The sequence below is a fragment of the Nerophis lumbriciformis genome, linkage group LG22, assembly GCF_033978685.3.
Source record: "Nerophis lumbriciformis linkage group LG22, RoL_Nlum_v2.1, whole genome shotgun sequence".
NCBI classification, from domain to species: Eukaryota; Metazoa; Chordata; class Actinopteri; order Syngnathiformes; family Syngnathidae; genus Nerophis; species Nerophis lumbriciformis.
The window spans coordinates 19008181-19033793 of record NC_084569.2 but is presented as its reverse complement, the minus strand read 5'-3'; the positions used below and the strand labels follow the sequence as shown (position 1 = coordinate 19033793).

Here is a 25613-nt window from a genome sequence, read left to right as displayed (position 1 = left end):
ATCTCGCAAATGCTGGACACCATATTGGACGTATTAGACCATTTAGCCACAACTTTCTTTTGGCAGGTTTAGCAAATGAGTGGGCCATCATTGTCAATGATTCTTTGGGGGGGAAAGGTTTGCTGCTTTGTTGTGCTAACATTTTTGGAGCTTGTGTAGCATCCTTGCTTGTTTCTCGATAGGTATGTATAAGCATGCACATCGCTGGTGTAACTTCATTTTTATTCTGTGGCTATTGTGCAGGAAATAACATACCAATGTAATGTCCGTTTATAGCGAGTGAGGAGGACTGAAACACATGGTATAGGAGCCTTTGCGATTAAATGATTGTGACATTTTTAATCAACAATAATAGTTCAACTGGTTCATTGTTGCATCCGTGAAGTATAAAACATTTTATAGAGAGCCAGGCCCAATACAGTAATAAGACTGTTTCAAAAATGAAACTCTAAGTACAAGTGAAAAAAAAACTCAGGTGGCAACCTTTGTTCGAAGTGCGATTATCAACTGGCAGATGCATGTAAAAGAGGAACAGAAAATGAACTGAGATTTATTTATATTTCTTCCATTTATAAAAAAATTTAGGAGGAAGACGATAACATTGCTGCTCTCTACCATGTGTGCCTGCAAACTGGACAGCTAAAATATACAGAGTAGCAGGCCATTCAATGGGCACTCCAGGAAGTAGATGGTTTACATGCGTCAATAGAAAGTGTAAAGTGTTCATGCTTAACTGTCAGCATATGAACACACATTATTGGATCGATTTCATAAAACTTTAAGGCAAAAAAGGGAAATGCAAGCTGCGAGGAGAATGTTCTCCTTTTTTTAAATACCTGACAAAGAATCACATGACTTGGAAGTAATATCCTGCCTCTCTGCTCTTCCTTGAGTATCCGTTCTGTTATTGCTGAGCCCATGTATCTAGCTGTCACATTTCTTGAGCGTCACAGTTCCTCCAGTCCAAATGCCCTGAGTCAAGAATAAGCCGTGACAGCAGGTCTAAGTCTCCTTCATCTCATCGCTTGTCATATAAAAGTGAACACGCTAGAACAAAGCCTATTCACACACTGGAGCCATCATCCAAGTCAAAAACTGAAATATATTATCTTATGTTGTTGCACCTTTTGTCAATCCTCTATGACACATTGAGTCTTGGTATTTTCCAAGGGTTCTTCCTGTTAGGGGAAGAATATAAAATTACTTCCTGTTTGTTGTCTGGGATGAATGAGACTCTTTTGTATACGGAGTGTGGTCCTCTACACGCTTCATTACAGTATTTAAAGTGTCTTGAGAAAAATTGGATGGCGGTCTGTCTAACACAGTGGTTCTTAAACTGGGTTCGATCGAACCCTAGGGGTTCGGTGAGTCGGCCTCAGGGGTTCGGCAGAGCCTCCGCCGCAGCTGACTCATGAATTGATTAACGTGGACCCCGACTTAATTAAACCAGTTGAAAAACTTATTCGGGTGTTAATATTTAGTGGTCAATTGTACAAAATATGTACTGTACAATCTACTCATACAAGTTTCATTCAATCAATCAATCGTGTAAATAAAAACTTCTCCCTATGAGCGTATCTGTACCGTAAAGTTAACATTTGAATGACAATAAAAAGAAAGTCTAAGTCTAAGTATTATGGATACCCCCAAACAATGTTCCCTATAATTTTCCATCTGATTTGCAAGTGTGTATTTGAACAAAACAAAAAAAAAACATTTTATTTTTCACAAAAGAAGGGTTCGGTGAATGTGCATATGAAACTGGTGGGGTTCGGTACCTCCAACAAGGTTAAGAACCACTGGTCTAACACCATCATACCTTTGGCATAATTGGCCATGACTTATGTGCATGTTATTTTTCAAAAAGATAAAAAACAAAACAAACAAACAAAAAACGTACACATCCTTGCATTATTAACATCAACAATTCAGCTTTTTCTCATTACAAATGCTAGGGAAGCCACGATATGAACATTTAAATGTGCTCAAAAAGTACTTCTACATGCACTGAATTTTTTTTTTTAAATAACTCAAATTAACGGCGCAGTGGAAGAGTGGCCGTGCGCGACCCGAGGGTCCCTGGTTCAATCCCCACCTAGTACCAACCTCGTCATGTCCGTTGTGTCCTGAGCAAGACACTTCACCCTTGCTCCTGATGGGTGCTGGTAGCGCCTTGCATGGCAGCTCCCTCCATCAGTGTGTGAATGTGTGTGTGAATGGGTAAATGTGGAAGTAGTGTCAAAGCGCTTTGAGTACCTTGAAGGTAGAAAAGCGCTATACAAGTACAACCCATTTATCATTTATTTATTTAAATAGACACACTGTTAAAACAAAAATCCACTATTTTGAACATTCTGTGTTTCTTATGCTTCACTGATAGTGTTTTAGTCTACGTATTCTATCTGTTTTAATATTGAAGCTTTTATTTTTTTAAATACTGGTTTGTTTTGTAGCACTTTAAGATGTATTAAAATAAAAAGGGCATAACAAATAAAATATATTATCATTATCATTGCTACATTACAACATGACTTTTTTTGCATTATTTGTTTAATTTATTTTGTACTTACATAGGGCTGAGTGGTATATCGGTATTATAGATAATACCAGTATATTTTAGAAATATATTTGAGACGATATCGCCATACCGGTATCTTTTGATGTGCCTTTGTAATGGCAGTTTGCTGACGGGCGATGCACAGGGCATTCACTTTGGCTCAACCCTGTCCCTTTTGTGTTTACGTAGGCTTTTGTAACGCACAATGATGCAACACAACAAACTTTTTAAAAGAATATGGCGGCTCTTGTGCTGACTTCTCGACTCACGAGTGATGCAATGCTTTGGGTCACCGACTGCATTTGGCTATAGTTGAGTGACTACAGCAAACAAATTTTCTTGAGAACCTATATCACTCCTTGTAGCGACTTTAACACTAATCTAATTTGTTTATGTTGTTCAATTCGGTTAGCGACTTAGCACAGCAGCTCGCGATAGCTCCTCTCTGCTGCTCGCTCAGAGTGTCAAATGTTTAGCTCCTCCTCGGCTTGAACGTGCCTCTCCCCATAGCCCGTGCATACTAACCTACCGGTACTGTAATGTAGCGGCTCCGTGGCTGAAGAATAGTCTCAAACTGTACAGCCAGCGGCCTTCACCACAGTGAGCGAGTAGAAGCTCCATCTATCCCCATGCACAAGCGAGAGGCTATAAACCTAACGTTAATGAACACAATTCACCAAAACTGCCTCGACATAGTAACGGCTAACTAATTACTCTACAAGAATTAACAAGTGTTCTCCCCATGACTGCGTGGGTTCCCTCCGGGTACTCCGGCTTCCTCCCACCTCCAAAGACATGCACCTGGGAAATAGGTTGATTGGCAACACTAAATTGGCCCTAGTGTGTGAATGTAGTCCGTCTATCTGTGTTGGCCCTGTGATGAGGTTGCGACTTGTCCAGGGTGTTCCCCTCCTTCCGCCCCTATGCAGCTGAGATAGGCTCCAGCACCCCCCGCGACCCCGAAAGGGACAAGCGGTAGAAAATGGATGGATGGATGGAATTAACAACACGTTAAGTAAGTACTTACAATAAAAATAATCTGAGTACCCCTAAGACTGGTTATCTAGCCATAAAACACTTAGGCAATCTTAAGCACTTTGCACATTTTTTTAAGATACCGGAATATACCGTATATCGGCATTTGGACTAAAAATACAGCGATATCAAATTCGGTCCATATCACCCAGCCCTGTTTATACTGTTTACAGAATGTGCCACAGGCCCATAAAAAAATTAGCCGCAGTCCGTAAATATCCCCAGGCTAAATTTTATACACCTGTGGTTTACATATTTTAATGGAAAAGTGAAGTGTTACCACACTCTGGAATGGATATCTATGCATATATTGATTATCTTAGTAATCGACCATCGATTACTTTGTTCGATTGTTTTAGTAATCGGATAAAACACCCTTTATAGCCTCAATGTGTATTTTAAAGATAATAGTTAATAATATTTTTTTTGTAATAAATGCACATCATCACCATATATATATATATATATATATATATATATATATATATATATATATATATATATATATATATATATATACATATATATATCTGCAACATTAAAAAAATTCAATCGAATAATTAGATTAAAAAAAGCTTTGATTTATAATCTGTGGCTTCTATTAATCGTTTAATAATAGAAATGGATCAAATCCGGACCGTGTGGACTGCATGGAACTGGAAATACACATGGCCACTGTGGTGGAGCATACTGTGCATGAGAGTGGTAGTGTGTGTCGTGATCTGTGTGCCAACGAACAGCAAATAAATAAATATATATATATATATATATATATATATCCGGATTTTATCCATTTATATTAGTTACACTCATTAAACGATTAATAGAAGCCACAGATTATAAATCAAAGCTTTTTCTAATCTAATTATTCGATTTAATCTTTTAAATGTTGCAGACCTTCTCTAGATGTTGTTTAAGCACCATCGCTGGTCATGACACCTGCTAGTCAAGGACTAGTCGGCAGGCTTGTGTAGGATGGAGGTGTTTTGTACGCTTTCACGGGGGTAGTAATGCACACTTGTGGAGGTGCCCTGCATGTCCTTAACTCTGCTCCAGCGGCTAATACTTAACGTTTCATAGGGGGTTCCCCTTAAGGTAACTAAACGTGGCGCACAGCCCCATTTTTTCAACTACAACCAAGAGGCACGTTACAATCAAACAGCAGTGTATAATAAGTACATTAGTTAGGGCCTGATTTACTAAGATCCAAATACCTCACGCTAAACCGCGTGTGCAATCGGTAAAATAGCATGTACTTTTAGTGGGCATGTTGCATGCGATCTACTAAAATTGTGTGTGCAATTGAAAAGTGGTGCAGACCGCCTTATTTAAATGAGGAGTTTGTGTGTACCATGCAGGGCATCACCACGGAGACACTCATTTACTGCACAGTCATGTTATCATGCTCCCACCTGTGGTGTTGTGCTATATTTTTAAACATGCAGGAGACATGTACCACTTTTTATGGGCATTTTAGAAGCAGTTGTGCAGTGCATCAACATTGACACCATTTTTTTACCGCTGAAAGTGCATGGAGAGAGGCTGCACTACTGCAAAACGTTCTTATTATATATGATATATGTTAGTAATATATTCTATGTGAAAAAATTAATGTTACTAAAAAATATTAACTGTCACCAAAACACATCAATTGAATTTGTTTTAATCAGCCCCTTAAGTCATTTAGCAGCTATATGAAATTTTAAAAGGATGTTGCGAAATAGACAATGTTTTATTTTTGAACGTCCACACATGTTGAAAGGTACACGTGGGACGGAGGATTCTCTGTCCATTGTGTGTCTTTGCAGCGCGAGCATTCCTCTCGCACAGCGGTGTGTGGAACTGTGTCAGTTGGCAGGTCCTTTACAAAAACTACTTTTACTGAAATCCTTTAACCAAATTTAATTTTTTTTAAAAACACACACATTCAAAATGTATATATGTACCTCAAGTAGAAAACTGAATGTGCATATGAAAGCAACACAAGCATTATAAACAAAGTAATATGGCAGAAACAAAATAATACTATAAATAAATAAAAATAAATGTGAAAAATTCGCAAGATGGCATCTTTTGGATATAAGACGTAACTGAACTTTTTGTCCATATAGATAAAAATAGTGTTAATATATGAGGTCAAGTCTTATACATAGGACTGCACGATTATGGACAAAATAATAAGTAAGATTATTTTTATCAATATAGAAATCACAATTATTAATCATGACTATTCACTATGTTTGGTAGAGCAGTGTTGGTGTGTGAATGCAACGACATCATTAATTTGTAATAACTAATAAAAATGCTCTATATTCTGGATCTATATATTTAAAGACAAATAGTTGTGTTTTTGTTCATTAATAGTATCAGCGTGTCAGATTTTTTTATCACATGATGCCTTTATCTTTAGTGTAACATTTTCATAGAGAGAGATATTTTTTAAGTTATGTACATTTACATGTACTAATGTGTGTACATGCACATGCTGTATCAGGACAGCTCAATTGAGAGTTTGAGTAGAAATATGTCATAAAGGAATTAACTATACACCATCTTGTAAGAAATAGTCTTGAGTTAAGTAAAACTACAGTTGCATTATTTATTTATTTTTTCTGTCAAAATTAAAATACCTCAAAGTGCTTTATTGACACACATTGTTTCCCGACGATGTTGAGGGCCATTTGACATGTTGTAAATAACATGTCACTATCTTACATCTGTGCTAAAGTGGGTTTATCCCAAATAATGCATTCATGATTGTTGAATGTAATTTTGTAAAAATCCTTATACATTTTTTTTTTTTTCACTAGGCAAGACTCAACAGCCACAAGCACGACAGACTAAAACGAAAACTTCCAATCGAGACAAAGTTGCTGAATGCAGTGGAAGAAGATGTCCATATAAAGAAGAGACTTCTGGACATGATGGAGACATCAGAGAAGCAATCGTCTGACAATTTAGACAAACTAACCTCAAATTACTAAGTCAAAATATTGACTTACTAAGTCATAATAATGACATACTTAATATCTCAGGTAACTAGGACTGTTTTGTGTTTTGTTTGTACCTAACGGAAAAAATATTGATTATCGTATCATTTTGCAAATGGAGCGGAAAACACAACCAAAAATGGTAGGCTTCTTTACTTCTCTAATATTTTCTTTTATTATAAGATATTGTTATTTGGTTATTTTTTAATAAACAATGTGTTCAACGTAATCAGAGTCTGTAGTCTATAGCCCCCCTATGCTGTGGTAGCAGCGATGATGTGGAGACGTGATGGCGACAGGCCGAGTTACACTGTTCCTTCCACCCACCTATCCCCTTCCCCGTCCGGCCGCCTATCCCGGGCGACGCCCCGTCCCACCACCTTAACTAACACATTTTTGGGGGGAAACACCGATATATATTTAGATCCCCTTAATTGTTTTAATTGTTGTAAAATGTTCTTTATCGCATTGTCTACTTTTTCATGTCGATTAAAGATTTGATTCATGCATTATGGCTCAGGTGTGCTTCACTACAATAGGGCCCCACAGCACACTGGATTCTAGTTAATTGAAATACCACAACATTGGATATTCTTCAAAGGAGATACATTTTAATTTAAAGGCCTACTGAAACCCACTACTACCGACCACGCAGTCTGATAGTTTATATATCAATGATGAAATCTTAACATTGCAACACATGCCAATAGGTTACTAAAGTGCAATTTTACATTTTGCGCGAAATATCCTGCTGAAAACGTCTTGGTATGATGACGTCTGCTCGTGACGTCACGGATTGTGGAGGACATTTTGGGACAGCATGGTGGCCAGCTATTAAGTCGTCTGTTTTCATCGCAAAATTCCACAGTATTCTGGACATCTGTGTTGGTGAATCTTTTGCAATTTGTTCAGTGAACAATAGAGACAGCAAAGAAGAAAGCTGTAGGTGGGAAGCGGTGTATTGCGGCAGGTGTTGTGCCGGATAACGCACCCCCGCCGTAGAATGCACCCCCTGACTGTTGTGCCGGATAACACGGCCGGTGTTTAATTGTTTACATTCCCGAAAGATGACAGTCAAGCTTCACCATTGGCCTGTGGAGAACTGGGACAACAGAGACTCTTACCAGGAGGACTTTGAGTTGGATGCGCAGACGCGGTACCGTGAGTACGCATGCAGCTGCGGCTTCCAAACATTTGATTGCTTGCCCGTACGTGCGTGCCGCTATGTGCATGTCATGTACGTAACTTTGGGGACTTTGGGGAATTATATGTGCTGTATGAACTTTGGGGAGGTGAACGGTACTTTGGGCTGTGGGATTGAGTGTGTTGTGCAGGTGTTTGAGTTGTATTGGCGGGTTATATGGACGGGAGGGGGGAGGTGTTTGATATGCGGGATTAGGGGCGGTATAGCTCGGTTGGTAGAGCGGCCGTGCCAGAAACTTGAGGGTTGCAGGTTCGATCCCCGCTTTCGCCATCCTAGTCACTGCAGTTGTGTCCTTGGGCAAGACACTTTACCCACCTGCTTCCAGTGCCAACCACACTGGTTTAAATGTAACTTAGATATTGGGTTTCACTATGTAAAGCGCTTTGAGTCACTAGAGAAATAATAATAAATATAATGCACTAATGCACTTCATTAATTTGTGGCATATTAAATATAAGCCTGGTTGTGTTGTGGCTAATAGAGTATATATATGTCTTGTGTTTATTTACTGTTTTAGTCATTCCCAGCTGAATATCAGGTCCCACCCGCCTCTCACAGCATCTTCCCTATCTGAATCGCTCCCACTGCCCTCTAGTCCTTCACTCTCACTTTCCTCATCCACAAATTTTTCATTCTCGCTCAAATTAATGGGGAAATCGTCGTTTTCTCGGTCCGAATCGCTCTCGCTGCTGGTGGCCATGATTGTAAACAGTGTGCGGATGTGAGGAGCTCCAACCTGTGACGTCACGCTACTCGTCTGCTACTTCCGGTACAGGCAAGGCTTTTTTTTATCAGCGACCAAAAGTTGTGAACTTTATCGTCGATGTTCTCTACTATATCCTTTCAGCAAAAATATGGCAATATCGCGAAATGATCAAGTATGACACAAAGAATGGACCTGCTATCCCCGTTTAAATAAGAAAATCGCATTTCAGTAGGCCTTTAAAAACTTGCAAACAAAACACAGCAAACAAATGTAAAATGCACAGCAAACTATTTACAATATAGATCTTTTAAATAACAAATTCACAGTGAAGTAAAGTCATCTACTGGAGAGCTTGGAGCAGATGGATTTTTTATTTTTACTTTTCCACGCATGCGTACTAGGTCGCGTTGGGCCGGCGGACGGAGGGGGGCAGAAGTCTTAAACGGTGGCATTGTTGTGTGTGGACACGGATAAGGTTAGGTGTGATTTACCCAGGATAACCTTATCCGGCTTAGTGTAAACGGGGCCTCAGTCCTAGCAGCTGGCGGAAGGGCGCCAGCTGCACGTTCAAAATGAAACTGCAACATCAAATATTGTTCTCCTCCTTGCGCTCTTAATCGCACACCGAGACTCCACAGAAGTAGAAGCGATTGAAACGAAGCAATCGGCTCCGTTAGCTCGGAGGGAACATTTTCAAAACAAAGTCCATGGAGTCGCCGCCAAGTTTCCCCGAGCCGAACGGCTCAAGTGCGCATGCGGAGACTCTGCGGCACTTCAGTATTCAAGAAAAAAGCAGTTGCCTAAAATGCATTACTAAATGACGGCTTTTTTTTCCGTAAATAAAAATTTAAACGGTGTCACTAACCATCTTGAATGTTACCGCTGTCTATCATTATACCGTTTATCGTTACATCCCCACTCCATTAACAAGTAAAAAGTGAAGAGCGGTCACGGCATGTTGTTGCCGTAAATGTTGGTAAATTTTTAGGGCATTACAGCAAATGATAAGGGCGGTCGTGGCAAATGCCGCGGTGCCACGGTTAAATTTGAGCCCTGTAGTATAATACATATAATATTGCAAAGGAGACTCAGAAGTGTAAGAAACCAAGAAATAACAAATGGACAGCACAGTTATCACTATCAGCTCACTGTTAAGGTTATAAAAAAAAAAAATTATTAAACAAACATTAAACAATATATTAATGCACAAAAGTAATGAAAACTAGAAGAGGCCATTCCTGAAGGAATTGCGTGTGAATGCTCCTATGCTGAAGTCCTGGAATTTTTTTTTTAGAATTGTTGAAGTAGAGCACACAATTCCCAAACAGGCAGAATATTTTGAAATTGGAACAGTTTGAATCAGATGAAAAATGTGGTAATTGGAGAACTTTGAAAAATGTCCCATTGATTTCAATGGGAATTTCCAAACAATTTGGGAATTTCAGGAAAACTAGTGTGTGTGTGTGACAATCATTGGTACTTTAAATTAACTTAACTTAATTAAAAGCAGGAATTTTTTTGAAAATGGTAAAAAACTTGAATGGCCTCAATGAGTTGAAATAGTTGGTGTTAGAATTTTTCAAATCAGTCAAAAAATGTTGAAGTAGTATCGTGTTGAATTGAGAAATGGAATTATGGAATTCCTGGAGTTTTGGGAAAACTGGGATTTTTTCCAGTTCAAAAAACAACTTTGTTTTTTGTCCTGATCATAAGGAATGCTTGGACGGTGGAACAGTTGAAATGCGTTGAAAATTGTGGAAGGAGTAGTCGCCAGAAAAAAGGGCGGAAATAGGGCTATGGAAAAGCAGGAATTCTGGAGAATCCTGGAATTTTTTTTGAACTTGGAAAAAAGGAAGTTTGAATTTCCAGAATGGTGGAATATGTTGAAGGTGGAATGGTTTCAATAGGTTGAAAAATGTGGAAGTTCGAAAAATGGCCAATTCATTTTGAATGGGAAAAATGCCCCGGAAAACCTGGAATTCTGGGAAATCTGGGAATTTTTGGAATTTGTCAGGGATTCCCGAATAGGCTGAACAGTTTGAAGTTGGAACGTTTTGAATCGGGTGAAAAATGTGAAAGGTATAGCGCACCAAAATCTGGAGACGAAGAATTATAAATTGAAGTTGAATAATAAGACTAAATAGATTAGTTTTGGTCTAGAAAACCATGTGTGTGAATGCTTTGGAGCATTCACACACTTAGTGCCGGTGAGTACTGGCATTGATTACCAGGTACCTGGAAATGGTACCGTCCAGGTTCAAATGTGAAAGGTACCCATCCCTAGTGGTTGTGGGGGGACACCTGACTCAGTAATGGCCTAAACTGCTGAGTCACGCCTGTCACGGTCTCACAGGAGTTCTTACGCGGTGCGTTCACGGTCTAATGACGTGTTAACAGGTGTGCTTGTACGACAGGTGCGTTCACTGGCACTGGATATTACAAGATTCGCAAAGCTAAGCTTAGCATACTGTTAGCATGACACTGTTTTGTTTACATCTGCACCGGGATGCTGCCCGCTCATGTGCACGTTAATACGCAGCTAACTGGTGCTAGCATAGTAAAAACACATGACGCCACAGCGCCGTGGAATAAATACCATTATTTATAGTTGTGTGTTTATTCGAGGGTCCACTGGTCTCACCTCCTCTGCGTGCTTCCTCAGAGCTTTCTCCCGCTCGTACTGGGTGATGAGCTGCTCGTTGTCCTCCTTCAGCAGCTCCAGCTCCACTTCGTGCTCCTGGTTCTCCGCGAACACCGAGTCCAGGTTCTCCAAGACGGCCACCACCAGCGGCATGAGCTCCTTCACCACGTCCTCGTCATACTTACCGATGAGCCGCTCGAACTCGCGGTAAATGGAGTTAGCCAGGCCCGACACCCGCTCAGACATCATCGCTGATGTCCCCGGGTCGTCCTGGTACACTACTCCGTCTTCCAGCTCCATTTTTACAGTCCTCTCCGTACGAAAAGCAAGTATTGTTCCCGTTTCCTCGCCACTATGGACACCTTTATCCGCTTCTTGGAATGACTGGGCACACCGAGACCATTACTCGACCGGACCGGACCACTAAGATGCGGGAGGCGACGACGTGGATCTCTTCCTCTTTTTTTCCTGTTGTTCCGTGATGCCTTCAAGGACTCTCACATGATCCTCGCGTTCTAACACACTTACGGACAAAAACATCCTTATTATCGCGTATAATGAATCATAACATCTATACACAAACCCTAAATATATTATATCATTAAATGTATCCAATAAAAAACTTAATTTATTTTGAAAAATAGTCGTTTTAATTTATTTGTTGGAGTATTTTACTTCCACGTCTACACGAGGGTGTTATCTTTACACACAAAAAATATATAAGGATATTTTCCCGTACGGTTGGATACAAATGACCGACAGTTGTGGCTTTTCCATTCGCAAGGCACTCACTATTTTCCGAGTCTCCGTGAATGCACCATTACAACAGCTGAGTTGGTGACGACACGCCATGACGTCACAACAGTGTCAGCAATACATTATTATTCCTTGTGTTGTATTATATATTTTAAACTTAGACTCAGATTTCCTTTTATTGTCATTCAAATTTAAACTTTAGTGCGTTGTAGTGCAGGATAAAAGAGCAATAAGGTGCAGATAGAAATAAATAGATTACTGTACAGATAAATACAGAATAATGTTTATTTGTAATTCATTCTTTTTTATGTATATATATGTGTGTGTTACCATGAATTGATTACGTAGACCCCGACTTAAACAAGTTGAAAAACTTATTCGGCTGTTACCATTTAGTGGTCAATTGTACGGAATATGTACTGAACTGTGCAATCTCCTAATAAAAGTTTCAATTCAATTCAATATATATATATATATATATATATATATATATATATATATATATATATATATATATATATATATATATATAAAATATATATATATATATATATATATATGTTATATATATATATATATATATCTATTTTTTTTAATGGTCAGTGTTTACTCTTGAATAAGATCTGCTAACCTTGCAGTACACATTATTTTTGTTCTTACCATATTGGAACATGGTAAAACAATTGAAAATATATTAAACACAGTTTGTAACCGAATCAGTAATTGCTGAGACTTGGATAAAGGTTTAAATTAGCAGTGCTTCTTCGGAACTTGTTTTTAGACATGTTGAACTGTGTGAGTGCAACTCATGTTCTTTATTGTCAATTTGTCGAACACGTTTACAATAAACTAAATCATTACCATTACAAGCTCTTTATTTTTATTGTGTTTCTGCAACATACACTTTATTACATGTGGGGAAAAAAATGGTTGTAAGTTTTGCAAGTGACCCCTGACCCTAATGACTATAAACCGTATACAACATGGATAAATGGGTTTGCAAATGTGTTCTTTTTGCATGTAACATTGTTGCAATCCTAAGAGACGATGCAAACAAAAACATGGTTTGCATTTTCGGCACTGAATTCCCACCACTGACTATCGTGGCCTGATTTATCTGCAACAAAATACCTTAGCATTAGTAACATTTGCTTTATATAAGGAGGGCACAGTAAAATACAGTCACTGCTTCAAATCCTGTAAACAACATCAAATTACCAAACCAGCTACAATTGTTTATATTCGCTATTAATCGTTGATGATTTTATTGCAGTATGGACATTGATTATTATCAACACAACAGCCCATCACACAGAATGGTATAAGGGCATAGTGAATAAGCCTGTTAGTAAAAGGGAAGATTAAAAAAAAGTTTATGTTCAGTTCTCGATTATCTCTAAAGGTAGATTTATTGTGTTGTCTTTTTTCCCGAATAACATGAGGGCACCTTAGCCGTCAGGTCACCCTTTCATGACTGTGGGTCTTGGGTCTTGTCCCAAGGTATCTTGCGACTATAGGCGCTGTCTCTACGCAAGTTTCTGAAAGTTGGAAATAATCTAAATACAAACAAAAACATGTCTTTTTGTTTATTTTTTTGTCACAGCGACATGAAAGTAAAATTAATTAGGTTTTATAATTTGCAGTTTTTGCAATTATAACTTTGATCTTAAGGCTCCGAGCAGCGTTGAGAGGGCCCTACCATGCAACTCGGGGTCCACGTGAGTCGGTGGGCAAGTATGACACATGCAGTCAAGTCCTTCCAAATGGCCCGACACATCATAAAAAAATCAGGACTATTGGTGCATCTGGAAGGAAGTTACAACTGTTATAATTTTCCACCACAAGGGGGCAATGTTGGTGTCGATATCAACGACAAGTCATGATCAGACCCCAACCTAAAAGCCTCATATCAGTTTAGAAGGAAATCCATCATCTAAAGAGAATTAACGACAGTTTGATGGCGAGGGGCGGTTTTCGCCACCAGGCTCCGCTCACCACAAATGTGTACCAATATGTACTGACCCACCTTGCACTTTTGGGCATACTTGCCAACCTTGAGACCTCCGATTTCGGGAGGTGGGAGGGTGGGGGGTGGGGGGCGTGGTCGGGGGTGGGGCGGGGGGCGTGGTTGGGGGCGTGGTTAAGATATATATATAAGAAATACTTGACTTTCAGTGAATTCTAGCTATATATATATATATATATATATTTTATTACATATATGTATATATATAAATAAAAGAAATACTTGAATTTCAGTGTTTATTTATTTACACATTTACACACACATAACACTCATCTACTCATTGTTGAGTTAAGGGTTGAATTGTCCATCCTTGTTCTATTCTCTGTCACTATTTCAGAACACACACATTATACAAATATACATTATAAAATCAATAAGAAAACGGGAGCTCTAATTTGGGAGTCTGAATTAGGATCAGAAGTTCCTATATAAACATTGCGCACTCACATCGCCTTTTTGTATTGATTACTGCAGCTGTGCACTGGATTCATTCACAAATACAAACTACAACTCACAAACACTTTAGAGTTAGGCTCCACCATCAGAATGTGTACTTAAACTTATAAAGATCACATGGATATTATTCAGTGAGTTCATTCACCAAAACTAACCTGTTATACAGGAGGAAAAAGCACACAGGACGTTTCAATTGTTCACAGACTGGTCGCGCTCATCAGAATGACAAGACACTTCCGGTCTGCAGGTGATAGCATTCAATTGGGAAGAAATGCCCTACTGCCCCCTACTGACCAATGTGAATACTGATAAATCTGTAATGACAGCTCCAAAAACGAATTTAAACCACAAAATAAAATAAATAAATCAACACAAAAATGTGACACATTATCGGTGGGCCACATATGCATGTACAGTAGATGGCAGTATTGTCCTGTTTAAAAGTGTCACAACATTGCTGTTTACGGCAGACGAACTGCTTTACGGGGGACGAAAACTTGACTGCTGTTGTTATGTGTTGTTACCGCGCTGGGAGGACGTTAATGAAACTGCCTAACAATAAACACACATAAGAAACCAAGAACTCGCCCTCGATCATTAGCTGTTTATATGGTGGGAAAGCGGACGTGAGAACAGGCTGTCAACACGTCACTCAGGTCCGCATGGAGCTGGAGGGGGCGTGGCCTCCAGCTCTGCCTGAATTTCGGGAGATTTTCGGGAGAAAATTTGTTCCGGGAGGTTTTCGGGAGAGGCGCTGAATTTCGTGAGTCTCCCGGAAAATCCGGGAGGGTTGGCAAGTATGCTTTTGGGTGTCATCATCATCATTTGTACCAATTCTGATCAAGATCTGAGTTTGTGGAGCCAAGGTAAAAATTGTGAAAGTTTTATGGTGAGCCATCAGATCACAGTTTGGCATCATGCCACGGCCACATCCTAAAGCAAATTCCTTTGCAATTCATCATCGCCCATCCGTCTAATATGTTTCATTTTAAATGCAACTCATTTGGCCAAAGTGCCTCAGAGGAGTCCGTTTAAGTATAACCACTGTTTTTGGCTTAAAAATGGAAACAGAAACCAAGATGGCCGACTTTTTGTTTGTTTTCAAACATGGGTTCCTGAGACTTTTACATGCCTCTTGTCATTAAGGATGCCACTGGCGATAGGTAAATCACAAGCGAGGGGCACAATTTTTAAAATTTTAAAAGAGGCGCTAGAGACCCAATTTTTGAAGTGTAGGTTCGAGACTACTAAAATATCGAACTTTTCCCTGAATTGGACATGCTTCCCAAAATTGGTTTGTTTTCGTGCATGTTGAGGCCCTCTAAAATACGATCAAAGTAGTAGATCGATTCGCGCCAGGACCACCAGAATGTCTCACAGTCTGTATCCCCAGGTTCTGAGACTGGTAAATGAACAGCCTGCCCCTTTGCTGCCCCGGACCATCTTATTACCTCACTCTTCACCACCTCAATAATTGTGCCCTGGACATTGCATTGCTGCAACATCAACGTAACACCCATCAGACAACTGACTGTTCCCACCCCCACGTCCCTCTATTCGCCATCTTCCTAACAATGCTAAACTGTAAACTATGGTCAACCTGCACTTCAATGCAATTTCTATGCCGCTGGACAAAGCTCAAACAAAATCTCGTTGACATGTATGACTTAATTGTTATTATGACAATGACAATAAAAGGAATTGATTGATAGAATCCCTTAGGGGTGATGGACGAATGGGCAGCGCCTGAAGAGCTGCAGCCTGCCACCATGACCCGCACTCCCTCCCCTCTGTTGCTCGTCTCGAGATGTTGTAATATGTGTATGTGCTTTGCTATGGAGATTTTTTCCCACTGCAGACTGGGCCCCCTTAGGAGCCCAGTCTAGATTCACCTAGTCAGTTGAGGTTTTGGCAGGTTAAGCTGTGCATGACCAAAGATTGTATATTGAGAGAAGATGATCTACCATGTAGTGATGTACAGCGCACACAATGTCCCACACAAAGTATATTTACAGTCAGTCATATCATCTTTTTCTTGTCACGTAAAAAAAAATACCAAGGACATGACCCCGGTGTCCTGAATGGTAGTTACGGCCATGGGCAGGAGTTGAGCCTCTGGGAAATCGGGGTGCCAATACTGGCGGAAGTTGGGCACTTTGTCCCATATGAGCTTTAGAAGACACCAAATTTACTTGCAAGTAGATTTTCGTGGACTTGGGCATGCAGGTTAACAAACGTAGAAGAAGACAGGAGCGCTGATGGAGTCTAAATAAAGTTGAGTTTATGGGATGTTTTTATTTTAACTTAGCCAATTATTGAATATGTAGTATGAATACAAAACTAGATAATAACTTGATTAGCGACGTAAGTATTGTATAATCGTCTACAATCTTTGTGAGCCCTTTCAGTCAGGTTTCAGCTCAAATCGCAGACTACGGATGCTGATGCTTCATCTGTGTTCATCATAACATTATATTAGAACGCACCATATCACTAGTGATGGGTCCTGCAACACCGATGCATCGGCGCATGCGTCGAGCTCATAGAGCAAAACCCTGTGTCGGTGCGCGTATCACTTTTAGAAAGTCACGTGACCGATCATGAGCTGTTTTGGTCACGTGACCGATACGCGAACTGTGTCGCACTCCCGCCTCCTCTGTGCCCTGTGAGCGGGTCTTTTCTACAGCCGGAGAAATAATAACTAAGAGAAATCGTCTAAAATTTAAAAACAGTTTTTTTTTAATAAAAATGTGTAAAAAAAAAAAAAAATAAATAAAAAAAAAAAAAATTCCCAGTCCACAAGCATCCGCATTCACAACACGTTCTCTTAGATTTCCATGTTATTAAAGTTAAAAGTTAAAGTACCAATGATTGTCACACACACACTAGGTGTGGCGAAATTATTCTCTGCATTTGACCCATCACCCTTGATCACCCCCTGGGAGGTGAGGGGAGCAGATACATGTTCACATTATTTATTGACTGTATCTAAAAAGATAAAAATATATTTTTATTTAAATGAAGATATGAAATAATCCTAAATGAAATACAATGACTTGGTTTATATTATTGTATATACTAGGTCATAAAATCAGTGTCAGTTGAGTCGGTCCATAGGTTGCCTGTAGGGATTTTTAATGTCCAGCAGATGTCAGTATTTAGTGACACAGTATCTACACAGTATCAATACCGTTTTGCTATGTGTCGAAACGCTTCATGACGCCTCATCAACCCATCACTACATATCACGTATCGGTATGTCCGACTTAGCTTTTTCTGGTTTCACTGAAAGGATGCAGTGTATTCCATAACAACATGACCTATGTTAAGGTCACTTGCGGAGTTCCACAGGGTTCAGTTCTTGGCCCTGCACTTGTCAGCAAGGACATTATATGCAAATATGGTGTCAGCTTTCACTGTTATGCTGATGACCCCCAACTTTACACACCTTAGAGCTGATCAACATGCCAAATTGTAGTCATTTGGAGGTGTGTCTTAATTAAATTAAACAATTGATGTCCGGAATATATGTATGTATGTATTAGGGGTGTGGGAAAAAAAATCAATTTGAATTCAAATCGCCATTCTCACGTTGTACGATACAGTATCGATTCTCTTTTTTCAAAATCGATTTTCTATTTTTTTTTCTTTTTTTAAATTTTTTATTAATCAATCCAACAAAACAATACATAGCAATACCATAACAATGCAATCCAATTCCAAAACCAAACCCGACACAGCAACACTCAGAACTGCAATAAACAGAGCAATTGAGAGGAGACACAAACACGACACAGAACAAACCAAAAGTAGTGAAACAAAAATGAATATTATCAACAAACAACAGTATCAATATTAGTAACAATTTCAACATAGCAGTGATTAAAAATCCCTCATTGACATTATCATTAGACATTTATAAAAAAAATGAAATAAAAAAGAACAATAGTGTCATAGTGGCTTACACTTGCATCGCATCTCATAAGCTTGACAACACACTGTGTCCAATATTTTCACAAAGATAAAATAAGTCATATTTTCGGTTCATTTAATAGTTAAAACAAATTTAAATTATTGCAATCAGTTGATAAAACATTGTCCTTTACAATTATAAAAGCTTTTTACAAAAATCTACTACTCTGCTTGCATGTCAGCAGACTGGGGTAGATCCTGCTGAAATCCTATGTATTGAATGAATAGAGAATTGTTTTGAATCGTAAAAATATAATTTTTGAATCGAGAATCGCGTTGAATCGAAAAAAATCGATTTATAATCGAATCGTGACCCCAAGAATCGATATTGAATCGAATCGTGGGACACCCAAAGATTCGCAGCCCTAGTATGTATGTATGTATGTATGTATGTATGTATGTATGTTATGTTACCTTAAATATGTGTGTGTATGTATATATATATATATATATATATATATATATATATATATATATATATATATATATATATACTGTGATGAGGTGGCGACTTGTCCAGGGTGTACCCCGCCTTCCGCCCGATTGTAGCTGAGATAGGCTCCAGCGCCCCCCGCGACCCCAAAGGGAATAAGCGGTAGAAAATGGATGGATGGATGGATATATATATATAAATATATATATAATAAATATATATATATATATATATATATATATATATATATATATATACATACACACACAAATTTAAGGTAACAGTAGAAGAATATATATATATATATATATATATATATATATATATATATATATATATATATATATATATATACATATATATATATATTTGTCATTACTTATATTTGCACTTAATTATTACTATACCATCACCAAGTTTTGAGAAAATCAATGACTTTCAGTTCAGTAAAATGTTTAAAAATGTTTGTGGATTACATTCTGACATTACAACTGCATTTGTGTCCAAATACCGGGGCATTTTATTAAGCAAGCGAGTAATATCCATCCATTTTTTACCGCTTGTCCCTTTTGGGGTCGCGGGGGGTCGCTGGAGCCTATCTCAGCTGCATTCGGGCGGTAGGCGGGGTACACCCTGGACAAGTCGCCACCTCATCGCAGGGCCAAGCGAGTAATAACCTGTGATTAATTATGATCAATCAAAATTCAGGAGTGAAAATAATCTGATTTAAAAAATGTAATGCTTCGACAGCCCTAGTTATTACTAGTTTTGATAAAATTGTGAATGCACGTAACATGTACAGTACATTTCTGGTTAATTTGCCTTGAGTTGGCCAGCAGAGGGTGTCCAACGTACAAGAGAGGTCACATGATAAGTCATGTCTACAATCAGTGCGTCCTGCTGGACAACATTATCATTCCAAAGGAGCATGTGTTTTGTTCATGATTCGATATGCAATTGTCACATGGCATCTTTCCATTAACTTTAATTTACCCGCAAATCTGACAACAACGCTCCACGCTGCCATTAAGACGGCAAACAAAGGTGCTTTGTGACATATATTTTCTCGGGTTTCAATACTATGACTGGTCAATTATATTTGCTTGAATGATATGTGTTTACGCATTATGCTTTTTGAAACAGCTCAACACAAAAAGGATATAAACACGCTTTTAAGGAGAATAAAAAAATGCTGCAGTGAGTTAGTGTCTTGCCAGAGCTTGTATTTTGTAGGAATGCAGAGTGTGTATTCCTGCTGTAGCGCTTGCATTCGGAGTAGGCGCTACTCTTCCATGTTTAGATACCAGTTTCATGCATTAATAACCCAAAATGTGGATTGTTACAATCATGGTTTGATTGTCAAAGAGTGATGTAAAATGTGATATTTCTACCTGAATAAATGCTTCTGATATTCTGTACATTACATGTTGTACGAGTTAATTGTATTCAAATCTCTGCATGACAATTTTTTACCACTCTCTATTTATTATTAAAATGTAATATTTAGTCTGCTAAACATTCTGTAATTGCGGACTATCAATCAGAACAGGTTATATATGATATATATATTATACAGTATATATACTATAGTGCAGAGGTGTGGACTCGAGTCACATGACTTGGACTCGAGTCAGACTCGAGTCATGAATTTGATGACTTTAGACTCGACTTGACAAAATGTAAAGAGACTTGCAACTCGACTTAGACTTTAACATCAATGACTTGTGACTTCACTTGGACTTGAGCCTTTTGACTTGACATGACTTGACATGACTTGCTACTTTCCCCAAAATCCAAAGCTTAAAAAGTTATTTGGGAGCGCTCCGTAATTTTCATTTTCTTCGTCTGTCTATCAGCGTGTTATTCCTGTCAGCTGGTGTGCTGTCAGTACAACAGCCAATCAAATTAGATCTACGTTGTTTTCATCACGCAGCATTCATCCAATCAAATTGCAGGACAACCAGTGAACAGAGTTGTCCAACAACGTGCCAGTGATAAACAATTATGTTAAAGTTGGTTTCGTTCGGGTATAAAAACTACGACTTGGTCAACAAAAAACGAATTGCCGTATGCAAATCACGCAGTTCGAATATTACAGACGGAGACGCAACAACTTCCAACTTCGTTCGACATTTGAAGTTGCACAAAGAAGGGTAAGTTTTGAATGTAAGATAACGTTTATTGGCTAAGTAACGTGACTTTTATTTGCTGCGTTAAATCAGTGAGGCTGCAAACTCACTGCTAACGTTATAACCATAGACATCTTATAAGTAGACGCAGCATAGAGCGCTACTGCCTACTGGCGCAGACGAGGCGCGGGGCCGCCATCTTGGAGTGGTGATCCGCTCCACTCAGTGCACTTCATTTGGCAGGAGCAATGAACTGTCAGCGCATTTAATTCATCTTACCTCACTGAATACCACTGATTTTCACACGCCTTTTCGTCATACGTGTAGCTATGATAACAGACACATGTTTTATTATTCATAGTTTGCTTAACAGTAATATAATATTATTATACGCTATAAGTGACCAGACGTCCGAGATCAAAACTGGGAATATAATCCCAGAGAAGGGGGAAAAAAACGGTAAACTATTTTTAAGTTGAAGAAACAATATGATTAGGTTATATATACATGCGTGTATCCTACGTAAACAATGTATGAATACATTAGATATGTATATATCTTAGGGACCTATAGACTGTATCTCTGTTGCTTCAGCAGCCGAGATTTTATTCTGTCTTGACACTTTGTATTGATATTTTCTATTACATTCTTCCCTTAAATGATAATGTTTGCAGTGATTGTTTTATATGTATTATTTTATGTAAGTCGCTTTGGATAAAAGCGTCTGCCAAATACTTAAACATATATAAACACCTGAAAGTCTTCATATCAGCTAAAACCACCAATCTGTTTCACTGGATTCAGAATAAAACCAAATTCTGTTTAACCCAACAATGTTAGTATTTGAATATTGTTACTTGAAGACTTATTCCTGGTTACAATTATACTGTTAAGAAAGTATTGTTTTATACTTTGCCTAAAATGAGAATGCATCATAATCAGTGGCGGCTGGCGAATTTTGTTCTTGGTGGGGCTGAAAGTTTGTAAAGCAAACCCCTGTAGGGGGGTCATCCTCCTCCAGAAGATTTCTTTGTGATTTTCACATACAAATATTGAAGATCTTTGATACTTCTCAACTCTGTGGTAATATTATTTTCATAAAATACAACCAATAGTACGTTAATGTTAAATCTTACTTGTGAAAAGTAATCCCCCGATTCCTATTTTCAACAGTCCGCTCATTTGAGCAGGAAAATGCTGAACACCATCTTTGTTTTCTACCTGTCAACTGTCAATTTAGCCTGCTCGCCGGCTCCTCATCACCACTTCAAGATGGCGGCCAAATTGCTCACGTCACAGCAACCAATGCTGCGTCTACTTATAAGATGTCTATGGTTATGACGTCATTGCAAACACGGCAATATGTTGCGTCCACTGCAGTTTGCTACCTTATTCATACTTTTTGTCAAGTGATTTTTTTTTTAAGCAGGGTTGCATGAGGTACCTACACATAACGTTACGTTAGTCAATGTATCACACACAGTAACGTAACGTTAGTCAATGTATCACACACAGTAACATTACGTTAGTCAATGTATCACACACAGTAACATTACGTTAGTCAATGTATCACACACAGTAACATTACGTTAGTCAATGTATCACACACAGTAACATTACGTTAGTCAATGTATCACACACAGTAAGGTAACGTTAGACGGCGGTCAGCAGCACGGCGTATTTTAGCCACCTCCAAAAAGACAAACATAGTCAAATAAAGGTCAGTTAAAATGTATACTATATTAAGAATATGTGTACATATTGCATAGGGTCCTGACATCTAAAAAGTACAACTCTGTTCATTGTTATGTTCATATATTTATGTTTTTCATGTGTACGCACACATCAACACACATACAGTATGAGATGAGATCAATGAGATAAGGTAAGAACAGGATAGAAACTGCTGTGGAACTAGTTACAATGCAATATGCCATGGAAATACAATGTTAACACTTTTGTGCAAATAAGTACAGTTGCACTTGTTTTTTTCAAATGTGTTTATTCTGTAAAGGAATGAGTTACATGTTTAAAATGACTGGTTAATAGTGCTATTTTGAAGTGCAATGTCAGCACTATCTTTTTCCCTGCAATTTCAAATGCACTTGTTTTAATAAATAAATACAGCGTTTTAAAAGCATACACAATCTGTGTAAATATATTAGTCTGTGGGTAAAAGGACTTGAAATGACTCGAAACTCAAAGTGCAGGACTTGGGACTTGACTTGAGACTTTCCAGTCTTGACTTTGGACTTGACTCGGACTTGCCCTGTCTTGACTCGGGACTTGACTCGAGACTTGAGGGTAAAGACTTGTGACTTGCAAAGCAATGACTTGGTCCCACCTCTGCTATAGTGATAGGAAAATGGTGTAATGAACTGTCATTACCCAATGTGGGCAGCAGAGGGCAGTAGCAGGTTTGCTTGCAGGATTAAGAACTGCCTGGTAGGAAGAAGCTTCTGCCTTTGATTGATTGATTGAGACTTTTATTTGTAGGTTGCACAGGGAAGTACATATTCCGTACAGTTGACCACAAAATTGTAACACCTGAATAAGTTTTTCAACTTGTTTAAGTCGGGGTCCACTTAAATTGATTCATGATACAGATATATACTATCATCATAATACAGTCATCACACAAGATCATCACATTGAATTATTTACATTATTTACAATCCGGGGTGTGGAGGGGGGCGGGGGGTGGGGGGGGTTTGGTTGTTATCATCAGTCATCAACAAATGAGAACAGAGAAATTGATATTGGAACAGTGTAGGTCTGACTTGGTAGGATATGGACAGCAAGTGGTGGGCAGAGATCAGAAGGCATAAGAAAAAGTATCTGCATTTGATTGTTTACATTTGATTATTAACAATCCGGGGAGGTTGTTAGTTTAGGGTTGTAGCTGCCTGGAGGTGAACTTTTATTGCGGTTTTGAAGGAGGATAGAGATGCACTTTCTTTTATACCTGTTGGGAGCGCATTCCACATTAATGTGGCATAAAATGAGAATGAGTTAAGACCTTTGTTAGTTCGGAATCTGGGTTTGACGTGGTTTGTGGAGCTCCCCCTGGTGTTGTGGTTATGGCGGTCATTTACATTAAGGAAGTAGTTTGACATGTACTTCGGTATCAAGGAGATGTAGCGGATTTTATAGACTAAGCTCAGTGCAAGTTGTTTTACTCTGTCCTCCACCCTGAGCCAGCCCACTTTGGAGAAGTGAGTAGGAGTGAGGTGGGATCTGGGGTTGAGGTCTAGAAGTAATCTGACTAGCTTGTTCTGGGATGTTTGGAGTTTAGATTTGAGGGTTTTGGAGGTGCTAGGGTACCAGGAGGTGCATGCGTAATCGAAAAAGGGTTGAACGAGAGTTCCCGCCAGAATCCTCATGGTGCTTTTGTTGACCAGAGAGGAGATTCTATAGAGAAATCTCGTTCGTTGGTTGACCTTTTTGATTACCTTGGTTGCCATTTTATCACAGGAAAGATTAGCCTCTAGAATGGAACCTAGTTAGGTGACCTCATCTTTCCTGGTGATAACAATGTCACCCACTTTTATAGTGAAGTCATTGACTTTCTTAAGGTTGATGTGGGACCCAAATAGGATGGATTCCGTTTTACCCAAGTGTATGGATAGCTTGTTGTCAGCGAGCCAGGTGCATGTTCTACATCTACAGAGTTCAGCACTGAGGATTTTTTCCACCTGTGACTTGTCCTTGTCTGATACCAGCAAGGCCGAGTCATCCGCAAACAAGAACAATTCACAGTCGCATGCCGATGACAAGTCGTTTATGTATATTAGGAACAGTAAAGGCCCCAATACACTGCCTTGGGGGACTCAACAGCTCACTGAGAGGGGGGGGGGGGACACGGTGCCGTTCACCTCTACCACCTGTTCCCTCCCCTCCAAATAAGATCGCATCCAGCGCGATGAGGTTTTATCAAATCCGATTCCTCTGAGCTTATCCAACAGTATAGCGTGGTTAACGGTGTCAAAGGCCTTCTGAAGGTCCAGCATGACCATGCCGCAGTATTTGCCCGCGTCCACCTCATGTTTGATGTGGTCGGTCAGATAGAGAAGGCATGTGTCAGTGGAGTGGTTAGTTCTGAAGCCGGATTGGAATTTGTACATGAGTTTATTAGTGGCAAGGTAACTATCTACCTGTTCATAAACTATTTTCTCCATTACCGTATTTTCCGCACCATTAGCCGCACCTAAAAACCACAAATTTACTCAAAAGCTGACAGTGCGGCTTTTAACCCGGTGCGCTTTATATATGGATAAATATTAAGATTCATTTTCATAAAGTTTCGATCTCGCAACTTAGGTAAACAGCCGCCATCTTTTTTCCCGGTAGAACAGGAAGCGCTTCTTCTTCTACGCAAGCAACCGCCAAGGAAAGCACCCGCCCCCATAGAACAGGAAGCGCTTCTTCTTCTACTGTAAGCAACCACCCGCCCCCGGAAGAAGAAGAAAAAACGCGCGGATATCACCGTACGTTTCATTTCCTGTTTACATCTGTAAAGACCACAAAATGGCTCCTACTAAGCGACAAGGATCCGGTTCATGAAAAGACGCAATCTCTCCATCCGCACACGGATTACTACCGTATTTCACAGCAACTGATATTCCTGTGAACCGCACTGTGGAACGGGAGCACGTACGGTGAATATTCGCACCACAGGGAATGAGAAGTCATCCTTCACTGTGGTTCT

The 25613-nt window shown here is 39.1% G+C and overlaps 1 protein-coding gene across 4 annotated transcripts in view; it reads right to left on the bottom strand.

Moving 5' to 3' along the window:
• The window catches only part of spag9a (sperm associated antigen 9a), a 48644-nt gene extending 36855 nt beyond the window's left edge, over positions 1 to 11789 (bottom strand). For 3 of the 4 annotated variants that reach the window (XM_061974111.2, XM_061974110.2, XM_061974112.2), the window contains exon 1: positions 11134 to 11789. In XM_061974111.2, the coding sequence (XP_061830095.1) occupies positions 11134 to 11433 (300 nt within the window). In that variant the 5' untranslated portion in view covers positions 11434 to 11789. The remainder of the gene's footprint in view (positions 1 to 11133) is intronic. The other variant, XM_061974113.2, reaches the window with a different exon arrangement.
• Positions 11790 to 25613: the final 13824 nt, after the last annotated feature.